Source organism: Sinohyriopsis cumingii, chromosome 13, assembly GCF_028554795.1.
Source record: "Sinohyriopsis cumingii isolate HCF-2022 chromosome 13, ASM2855479v2, whole genome shotgun sequence".
NCBI classification, from domain to species: domain Eukaryota; kingdom Metazoa; phylum Mollusca; class Bivalvia; order Unionida; family Unionidae; genus Sinohyriopsis; species Sinohyriopsis cumingii.
The window spans coordinates 62,347,408-62,358,946 of record NC_142973.1 but is presented as its reverse complement, the minus strand read 5'-3'; the positions used below and the strand labels follow the sequence as shown (position 1 = coordinate 62,358,946).

Genomic DNA, 11,539 nt, shown 5'->3' with positions numbered 1-11,539 from the left:
CATCCGGACATTTGCGTACTTGCGATTGCGCACTGGAAAGTTATCTGTCGTCGTCGATCGTTTCGAGCAAGTCTTGTCAAATTTGTATTGTAAGTGCCTAGTTGTTTAGCAAGTTGTAATCTAGATTTATTGACGCCACATCATAAAAGGTCTTTACTATCAGTGTATCAGTTAACGTTGACTATTTTCGGGATATATCTGTTTCACACCCACTGGGTACGGAATAATGTTTTACCCGTCCGACATGAAAAATACAACATTTTCATTGAAGGGCGAAGAAAAATTCAGGGCATGTATTCTTTCAGTTTGTATTTTCAAATGCAAGCAGTATCTTATATAATAAATGTTTCATTATTATCATATTGTGTGCAAAATGTGATTTGAGTCATGGGGGGGGGGGGTTAAAAAAAGCTCGATATTGATCTGCTTTGCATAACTCGACCTCCAAGGGCGTCCACCCATCTCATTTGCTAACTAATTTTTAATTCTTTTTACCCCAAATAATTTTTATAAATTGTTCTTCATGCCGATGGAGATTTATAACGGGAAAGGTGTACACATTTTTATTAGATTTGACACAGTTAATGACTGAACAAAGCCACGGATTGGGCTGTAACAGGAATGATTAATAGTGGAGGATAGTATTGGGCATGGGCTTGTTATAAATGAAATTAAGAGTATCTGTCAATGGATAGAGAGCTGGGGGTACAGACTTGTAAAAGTATGACAATATGGAAAACCTGACTACTGATACCCAAGTATTTCAAACCTTGCCAGCTTGTCCCAGTTTTGTCTACAAATGTACTGAATTTCATGCAGTTGGTGAATTGGTAGTCCAACAATGTAAGACGTCTACCCTGATGTTTATGTTGTTTGGGTCAATGTCATACTTCCAAAATAAACAAAGTTGTATAGACTGTTCCCAGTCAACTGACAGGAACTTAATGCTAAATGTTCAGGATTTATCTCGCACACCTGGCAGCCCATATTAACACTTTTCCACAAATTAAAATCAAATTGCTTTAGACAGAATGTATTTACTGTTTTTTTCCTGATGAGATCAATTTCTAACACAAGTGGGAATATTTTCACATTAAAGTTACATTGACATACATTTAAGTTGGTTGAAATGCAATGGTAGCAGAAGAATGCCAAAGTCGGTAAAAGGAGAGTCAATATTCTTTATTGAAACAAAGTTATCTATAGTAAAAGTCAGTAGGTCATGTGTGCATTCAACACTGATTATTTTAGTAATGAATGTCATTTTTAGAATTTGATTTTACATGACTTTAAATGCCAGTTATTTAGATGTCTTGACAAACATGTATGGCAAAATCAATGTTAAAGCATATGGACATTTTTGGATGAAATCAACCTAAAGGTGTAATCCAGTACAATCTGGATTCAGTGTCACATGCTATGATGTCACAATAAAAGCTACACATGTTGATAAACAATTTCGTTTATTGTGATATTAAACATGTTATGATCCTTTTTTGACCCAGTTTAGTACCTGGTCACCATCGTAAAAGTCCATAGCGATTGCAGATTTTCATCTGGAAGTTTCTTGTTGACAGACAATGTGAAGAGCATTCATTAAACCTTTACCTCATGCAAGCGTCTTTGGACGCCTCTACTCCATTCGCATGGAAGCGCCTCTCCATTCACATGGAAACGCCTTTCGACGCCTGCTGTAAACATCAGCCATTTTGAGCTGGTTTTCGTAGTACCACCTTCGGGGAAAACCCCATATTAGATATATATCTGCTATTTAAAGTAACTGGGTCGTAATCTCCACTCTCCAAAATGGCGGTTGCGGATTTCATTCAGTACTTACAAAGTTTTTGCGATTAGAATCACAACTGTGAAAGATTCAATAACTTAGGTAAAGGCTCTGATATAGATGTAGGCAGCAATTAGTTTTTATAAATTATCAAATTCAGATGACTTAGTGATGTAGATGCAGACGAAAAACGTAAAGTTCGAGTATGGGAAATGGCAGCTACAGTTGGTCACGCGGCCTCACTGACATGACGGTGAACTAGTTCTCTCAAGATTTTAAAGCACATAAAAAATTCTTCCGTGAAAAATAATTACACAGCTATAACAATCGGACTTTACTCTTAAATTTTTCCACATATAATAGATGTGTACCAAAAATGTAAAATGGTTAAAATTGCTGTTAAACGTAATATACACTACATTGCTTAACAGTTGACAGGCATGCCTATGCGTATGCGGTCGACTATTTAACAGGTGTTCTATTTATAGCGTGCTGCACTTTGTCACTATGCTCTATGAGGTAAAGGATTAATCTGGACTGAATAGAAAGTGCTCAGGGAAAACTGATTTTACACACAGACCTAAGGCTGGTGACTAAAAAAAAATCAGAAGCCCTGACTGAAATTCCACAGGCCCAGACTCCAATTTCCATATACCCAAAATTTCCCCTTTTGTAGTATTATTTGAAGCAAATTGTTGTGATTGCTATATTTCGAATATGAAATGATAAAAACATAATCATATTAAATTGACTTGTGTATTTATATGGATCTCAGAAAATAATTCACATAATTCAACCATTGTCTAATTGCTCAAACAAGGTCCATCTTTACTCAGTTGTGTTTATGTTCTTTAGCATCTGAAGCATGTCTTGATTTATAGTTATTTAAACAAAACCATTTTAAAAAAATACTTCAGTAGTTTTCCATAAATTTTTACTTGGACTTTCCTTTATATTTCAACTCGCCTAAAAGAAGGTAGGTTTTTAATAAATGACTCAAAAGCCAACACAATCACATTTGATCCCTTGATTACTTATAAAAAATATTTTTAAAAACATCCAGCATCTGGCCAAAATTCTGCACATTACAACAATTAAGTAATCAGTTAACAGCTTGTGTGAACATGCTGACTTAATTGCATTACAAAGGCCATGCATTGTTGCACTGTTTGGAACAAATGTATCGCATTTATATAGAGATACAGAGCTCTAAAATATGACTGGTACATTCAAAATCAAGGCCACCATGCTACTCTTAACCACCATAATGGATTGTGCAAAGCAGTTTGTTGCCCAGGACACTTCAAAAGTCTTTCTCGATCAAAGTAAAAACCATTTTGGGGCTTGACCCTTTTCAGAGGTTTCATCCCCACCATGGGATTCCTGGACCTGAAGGATCAACACCAGTCCCTTGCTTTTGTTTCTTATCTGACAGGCCAGGAAGTATGTCTAGCCTGATCTCTCTTCTGGGCCCTTCAGCAGAGTTCTTTAAAGGGATGCAGACCTAGGTTTAGGAAGCAACCTCCATGTAAGCCTTCCTATTGCATATCTGGAGCTTGAGAAGCCCTGTGAGATTTGCAGTCCCTTCTCCCTGACCTAAAAGAGGGTGGGATAGCCCTAATGACTCGTTCTTTCAGCCATGCATCTCTCACCCAAGGATATCAGTGGTTGCTCAAATAACCCTCAAATAAGCTATTATGTGGAAGAGAAACAACAATTAATAGGATGTACAGTAGTCCCCCTCTTATAAGGCCACCCCTAATGCAGCAGGGAAGTGGCCTTATAATGCGGGTGGCCTTTCTAGAGGGGGATGACAAATGCGAATAGTAAATACATATGAAAAAAGTCACAAGTACATTTAATTTTAAATATTTAATATTTTAATTAAAAAATCACATGCATGATGTGAAATAAATGTAAAACAGACTTTGTCATCATTTGCAAAAGAATGCTCTGAATAACCATTGATAGTTTTAAAGCTGTCTTTATAAGTATGTTACAGTTCACATCATGTCACTTTGTTGGTAACAGTCTTAAAAAACAAACCAGTCTCATCACATTAAAAATATCCTTGCTGTCATATCCCCTGCATATATCGTTTAGTCTTTTGTTCCAATCTTTGACAACTTCATTATTAACATCAGCTGATTCGCTGCTAATGACAGAACACTTGATATTGTGTCGCACTTGAAATCTGTGCAACCATCCGTTACTTGTGGTAAAGTCGTCATATCCCAGTTCAGCTGACAAAATTTTTGCTTTTTCTTATTTATCAAATCAGGATACAAACGTCTCCTGGCTCAAACAATCTTCCTTTCTCTGTCCATTTCACCTTTCCACTTCTGCAGAATTGTTTCATTATCTTTCACGATATTGTTTATCTGAGTCTTCCCAACGTTAGTTTTCGTCAAGGATCCTCGACGACACCACCACACACACACACACCCGCCGTCAGTTGAATTACTTTCATGTTCTCCTCTAAACCGAGAAATTTTTTTTTCCTCGATGACATGTTGATCTTTTTGCAGTAATTCATGTTGCCAAGTTACAATACTGATAAAACAATTTTGTATGCATCTAAACAAATTGCCGTGTGTTTTTAAAGGAAGTGATCTTGTCACATGATTCGTTAGTTGCAGTCTGGTACCCTATTGTTTTTATTTCTTGAAACTAGGTGAGAGAAGCCAAAACGGCTTCGATATATACCATTAACATCACGCAGATTTGACCTCGCGGCCGCTAGGATTCGTAATTTTGACAATTATTGTCAGTAGTAATAGCCACTGATTACCAAAGTGAACAAGCTCAACATCTTACTAAGGGAAGCCATAAAGGCTATTAAACCATTTTCCTGCTGACTTGGGTATTGTACATCGATACTGCCACTTCTCAGCTGGTACTACTGTTCGATAATTGTATTCTTAACAATTATCAAAGTGACTAAAGCGGACATCTTATGATAGCACAGCAGTAAGGCTAATTGGATTACATGTACGTACCCTTTTGTATGGATTAAAATTTGAGTCTTTCTCGGTCTTTATGGAATAAATTTGGCTTCTCGTGAGGCGTAAATGATATAATATTAACCTTAGTGGTAAATGTACTTTACTCAACACTTCTTTCAGTAACGAAAACCTGACATCAGGAAACAGAAATCGGATTACTTAACACACGTTATGAATACAATACTGGTTCTGGATACATATTCAAATAAAATGCGGCCACTTGTGAGGGGTAAATTTTATGATTTTGCACTAATATGCTGGTCGCGTTAGCCGGGCGGCCTTTTGCGAGGGGTACTTTTGAACACAAACTCGTCAGTGCCAACGGATTCTGGACGTAAGGAGTGGGTGGCTGCTGGTCAGGGGGGCTGTTCAAGAGGGGGACTACTGTAATATGTTTACGATGTCTTATTAATGGTGAAAAAATTACTAAAGAATTTAGAAACAGACTATACACTGGTGAATTTCTTGAGAATTTATGTTCTAGCGGCAAGTTGACACGTTGGGTAGCAGATGATTTTGTACGTGTGGGACTTCTTGCAAAATTGGAAACTTGGATTAAAATGCAGTATTGTTTTAAGGTATACATTTTCCTCTTTTATATAATGTATTTACTTGTATGATTGTAAAAGATGCATAGTAAATCGGATTTTCTGGGTTACTGGTTCAAGAAGGCCATGGAGTGGCTTTTCAGGTTGACATTTAGAAATCACATTTTCATATGCATTTCAAGTCGAAATGCTGGATATTTTTGTACACTTTATGAATATCACTTTCCTTAACTAAAGTACGATCGTTCTTTCTTGATACAAAATGGATTTTTGAACAAAAATAATATGTGATTCAATGTTTACAGAAATGATGTATCGTTTTGCAGAATTATCCAATGCACAGAATTAGCCAACATGGTGGTAACTTCACATTTTGAAAAAAAAACCATTAGTTATTTTTTGTGTTACTCCTTGATTTCTCTGCGCCGAGAAAAATCCCCCAGATTTCTCAACTGTATGATTTTTACATAGTCAACATTTTGGGTCTCCAGCCACCGTATAAAAATGTGAAACCATTTTCGATTGGTCAAATAAATGAATTTTGATAACGGTAGTGACCACAAGAACTTATGCTCAGATTTGCATGCCTTTGAATTTTTTCTTTGTACCTCCCTTGCTTGATTTGATACAAAAGACATATTCAAAGTGATAAAACAACACAGGTCTCTTTATATTGATATTTTAATGCAACAGACACTTCCCCAAGTTGTTGATCAAAACAAAGCTGGCATGTAATTAGGCTCTCATGTGACAGCCGATTGACTCTTTTCATATTTTCATAGAACAGAATATGTTGCGATTATAATGTTTACACTGAAACAGAATTAAAGGATTAGAACGTGACTTTCACATAGTGAGACATTTAATTGGTGTTTATTTCATTCTCTGTTGTCACCCCTTAGCATTTACCAGAAGTTTTCATTGATCAATTTTCACCAGACTTTATTTACAGTGTATTGACAACTATTTATCATAAACAAACTTATATAATATATGATATCTTATTTAGAACTTGCAGATTTCACAATATGGATTCTGTCTTTACAGGCATTAATCACCATTTTCGATGATAAAACGAGCGATATATCAAGATTTAATTTACCAATTCTTATTGTAATTTTTTCACGTTCAGCATATTTTAAAGATATGTAAAATATATTTTCTTTGGAAAAAATCAGGAGCCACTCCGGACACTGTGTTATAAGTGGGATCATGGGTTATCCAGGCGCGAGTTATCGAGGGAGTGGTGTACTTCTGTTGCAAAACGAAAGACATTCACCGACTATCAACATAGGATATGCTGAAACATAAGCTTTCCATCGTGTGGAAAGTTATGATGTTTGTTCAGCTAAAACAAAAAACTAAAATTGATTGATGTTGATCTTAGTTGAACTATATGAGAATTACAGCCATTATTATTACCACTCTTCATGAACATGTACATTATAATGGTTATGTGCCTTGTACAATAAAACGTGCATACCTTTTTAAAAATATTCTCAATTTGTAGGATTGCTTATATAATTGAAAATAAGTAACTCATGAGCGTGTGATTCAACACAAATGAAACAACTATGAAGGACTAGGTGAAATGTTATCTGGAAGAATGCAATTTGGTCAAAACAATGAGTAAAGCAAAATCTGCATATAATATGGTTGGGAATAAGTAAGGATTTAAGTGATGTTATGCATGCTTTATTTAATTTTGTCTTGGAGAAATCAGAAAATATGCATATGCAAAGTAATAACAAAATCAATCATAGTACTTTATAACAGTTTATTCATTGTATGGTCACCGAAAGTTACTCTTTTTTACATGCCTATGCCATAGGACATGGAAAAAGTTATTGTTTGGTGTCCAGAGATTTACAGCCATTACAGTAGTCAACAAAAAGACCGAAAAACTCATGTTTAGACCTTGGCCCTTGGATAAGCCGATCCCCCCTCCAGGCCCTTACGTTTTCCTAAATTATTCGGTTTATACACGAGTATATATGGTAGTCCTGACTGAGAGTGCAATGGTTGACATGTTCCTGTTTAAAGAGAGAGATCACTCTGGCTATAATATAAGGGCTATGGAGTAGCATTTCCAGCATATTCAGATCCTATAAAGGCCATTTCATTGGTTAGCATCCTTGTGCTTCCGATCTTGTCTGCTATTTTGAGCGTTGGAGATCAGTGTCTCTCTAATACAAAGATCCAATCTCGTGCACATGGTGTTCTTCAAACACCCCACCCCACCCACTGCAATGAACTGTTGGGTGAAACTTCTTTATAGAACCTTACCCTTAAAAAAAACCATCATCTCCTTAGCATCTGTGAGACAAAGGAGCAAGCTTTGTGCCCTATCTGGGGGGAAAATGTTGTTTATGGCTCAACTGCAATTATGAGTCTTTCTCTTTGTCAGCCAGGTATTTTGTCAAAGCAGAGACCTTTTTACTCCACTTTTATAGTGGTCACTAGTCTCAGTTGCTGGAGATGATTAAGATCAATTCTTATGCCCAGTTAGGTCATTACAGTGGCCAACTTGAAAAGGATAATGAAGGGTAGGAAACATCTTTTCCGCCTCTTAAAGGCACTGCTATTTCGGCATCCACTGTTTCTATGTAGATTGTTTTCACAATCAATAGGGCTTGTCAGACTTTAACTGAGAGGGCTCTTTCATTCATGAAGATTAAAGCCCATGAAGTCCAAGCTATTGCTACCTCATGGGCTTATCTAGGCAGACCCACTTTAGAGCAAAACCATAATATGTTTGGGGTCAACAGCTGCAGCACAGAAAAGTGGTCCAAGCTGATACTATCATACAGTAGTGTACATTCATACCGTAAAGGTGAATGCATCCTTTTTTAATACCAGTTTTAAGACCTCATCCTCCCTTCGAAATGGCAAATGCAAAGCATTAACAATGGGTAATGTACTACTGACATTTAAATGTAGTTTTTGTAGTAGGTTGGGTGGTGAAACTAATTTTAATGATGTAATTACTCACCAGTTGCTATTTCCATATTGTCATAGGGGTTGGGGGGGGGGGCTAGGTCTGGTTTCTTTCCAGTTCTGAACTTCTGGAACTGTCAAACTAATGCAGGAGTCTCAAACCACCCTCAGAGCCACATGAGGGCATTTTTGATGGCCCAAGGGCCACACAACTTTTGTTAACTTTCGTGACATCTTGTGAAGCCAATTATTTTGCAGGCTACAGGATATGGCTTGGTGGGCTGCATGTTTGAGACCCCTGATCTAATGGGTGGATGGAATTTTTTATATTGATGAGGGTAATTTCTGCATGGATAGTAAAGGATCGCAGTAGTGACAGACGAGTATTACATGATTAAAATGAATTTATCACCCCCACCCCAACCTGAAGATAAAATATATATTGCTCAAGAATATCAACATACAAAAAGTTAAAATAAGAAATGGCCTCATATGAATTCATGAAAATTCGTTTCGGGCAGTAGAACATCAGTCCTATTGAGGGACTCTCGTTGATGTTGTAACTATGATTTAGTATTTCATCAGTATTGTAATCATCTGACATGAAAATATGCAAAAATAAATTTAAAGAGACTGTTTTGAACTATATAAGCATTTAGGTTATTTTGCACAGGTCTCCTTATTTTTACCCACGGCTGGAGAGAGGTCATTTCACAGCATAGACCCTGCAAAAGTTAGCTTTTGTCATGTGATAGTTGGTTTTTGTTCATCCACTTTAACTGCAAATTACAATGCTTTCTTATGCTGTTAATTTTTGTTTTGATTTTTTTTTTCTTAGTTTTAGTGCAGTTTCTCCAACTGTGATATTGCTACAATGTCCGGAAGTGAAGAACAAATTGAGGTAAGTTACATCTTTTTGTGTTGAAAAAACATGTATATAATCAAGGAAGTGTTGGTATGTCAGAAGTAACCTTTATATTGCACACATAGTCAAACCTTAATTTACTAAGTCACTTATTCACAGTGTCCATTCAAACCCCTTGCCCATCCCCAACCCAAGCCCCAAAGCAAATTTCAATTACAGATGTTCTGTATGTAATGGTCATCTGCAGTCAGGGACCAGGTGTTACCTAACCAAGCAAAGGTTTCACCCTGCTTGAAGTGGTCACTGGCACACATCTGCATCAGTGATCACTCAGTCGTTTGCTTCATGAGGAAGGCATTGTTTAGATAAAGGAATATCATTTTAGTCCCATGTCCAAACATTTCTTATATCCTTGTACTCGCCATACTTCAGGCACATTGATAGTGTCATTGTCAAATGTATTTGTTATATAAAGATTTTTCTGAATGTAGTCAGCTATTGGGTCAGATTATTTGGGTAAAAACTTGGTTAAATCAATATTTAGTTGTAAGCTTTGGTGGTTCCATTGTACTATGGTGTCTTACATATTTATGGAAGTGGCAAATGAATGGAACATACTAGATGTTCTTGTTGTGGCTTGAGATGGCTCCAGTGTCCATGCTTTCTAAACATCAAGGTTTTTGAAGAGGTTGATAGGAACTAGATTATTTAATTTACTCCTTTTTTCAGTTTTCAGCATGGGGCCAGTCATTTCCTGTGCTTTTATGGGTCAGATGTAACTGGTTCTTTGCCCTATTGGTCATAAACTACAAAATAAATTATCACCTTGTGTCCCTATCCTGCCAGCATCCTGAACTACTGGGAAGATTGCCCATAAAACTTCTCAAACACATTCATTGAAAAATCTATTTACTGTATTTCATGTAATTTTTCATACATGAAAAAGAATTATTAATTTCAGTGTACCAAAAATTATATGCAAAATAAATAATAAATAATTATAAATTTGGTGGTACTGATCTTGTACGAAAAATAAAATGATTGTACCGGAACAAGTTCTACAGAACACGTGCTACTTGACAACCTAACAGTACAAACGTATAAAGTAAATGCATATTTTCTCTGTCTCATTCTGCTCTGAACTAGAATCTAATTACAATAAAAATAAAAGTACTCAAAAAGATTTGTTATTAGTGAGAGAGGTGTCTCAGTGTGCAAGCTTGTCTGCATTTAGAGCACATGTAGCTGTAATGTTGGCAGAATGATTAAGATGGTTTGAACGTGTATTAGTTACGGGTATTATTTATTGGTAAATTGTACACAACAATACGAGTCCACATCTTTACAGCAACATTAATCTCATTGTCAAATTGCAATAAAAATAAAGAACTTGAAATCATTCTTTAGTTAATGAGTGTGCGCACATGTGCTTGCATGTGTGTGTGAGAGAGAGTGAGATGGAAAAAAATTGGTCAGTGTACAAGAATGTATTTATTCAGGATGGTTTTTATTTATTGCTTTTGCAAAGAGAAAAAAGTCTGTTACCTGATGATTGTGATAATCCTCATATATTATGACCTTACTATATTCCATTATTAATAAACACTGCTAAACCAACAATTCATTATTGTTTTAATTATGATGTAAATTGTCACAACAATCACACGGCTATGCAGTGTTATTTACATGGTAATTAACCATGCTTAGCACTTTGGTTATTCCAGTTGAAACCAGATTGAGGGCAAGAATCGACAGAAGAAGTCAAATCAGCGAGGCTGCCAGTAGGGAAATGAAGCTCTCTTTAGGGAAATGAAAATCTGTCAATGTGCTATTGAAGCCGTTGTCCATACTGCAGATGTTATAAGGACAAGCGATCATATGCATTACTTGTTATTTGAACTCGCCAATAAAGATAATAGTGGGGTATATCATAGAATAGATTTGCAAAAAATGGTAATTATATCTAAGTCATAACAGAACAAGCACTTAAAGGATACAAATCAGTTTAACATAGTCTGTGACTTTCCTATTTACGATAGAAAATGACAAGGGTTTTTATATTTTTGTTTGTATGACTATAATGAAACAAATAGACTAGTTGAATAATGCTCTGTTTTCACTTGAGCATGTACTGAGATGTAATTTTTGTTGGATAAGAAAACATCAAAGTGCTTCCGAACTAATTTTAAAATGCACATGGTGTTTTGTTATGGTGACAGACTTAATAAGGAGAGCTAATTAACGATAATATTTAAAGGTATGGTCTGTGAAGTCCTTCTTCCATTTGTTAATAAACACCAGTAGATATTGTAATGACAACAAGAGCTTATGCACATGGGCGCCCGCTGGATTTCTTGCAAGGGGGTGGATCAGGATTTTTTGTAAAGGGGTTCAGGCATGG

The 11,539-nt window shown here is 36.1% G+C and overlaps 1 protein-coding gene across 4 annotated transcripts in view; it reads left to right on the top strand.

The window, feature by feature from the left end:
* The first annotated feature begins 4 nt into the window (after positions 1-4).
* Positions 5-11,539, top strand: part of LOC149785695 (CCR4-NOT transcription complex subunit 4-like) — a 73,339-nt gene continuing 61,804 nt past the window's right edge. For all 4 annotated transcript variants that reach the window (XM_089979555.1, XM_089979556.1, XM_089979557.1 and 1 more), the window contains exons 1-2: positions 5-89; positions 9,112-9,174. In XM_089979555.1, coding sequence (XP_089835681.1) covers positions 9,148-9,174 — 27 coding nt within the window. In that variant the 5' untranslated portion in view covers positions 5-89; positions 9,112-9,147. The remainder of the gene's footprint in view (positions 90-9,111; positions 9,175-11,539) is intronic.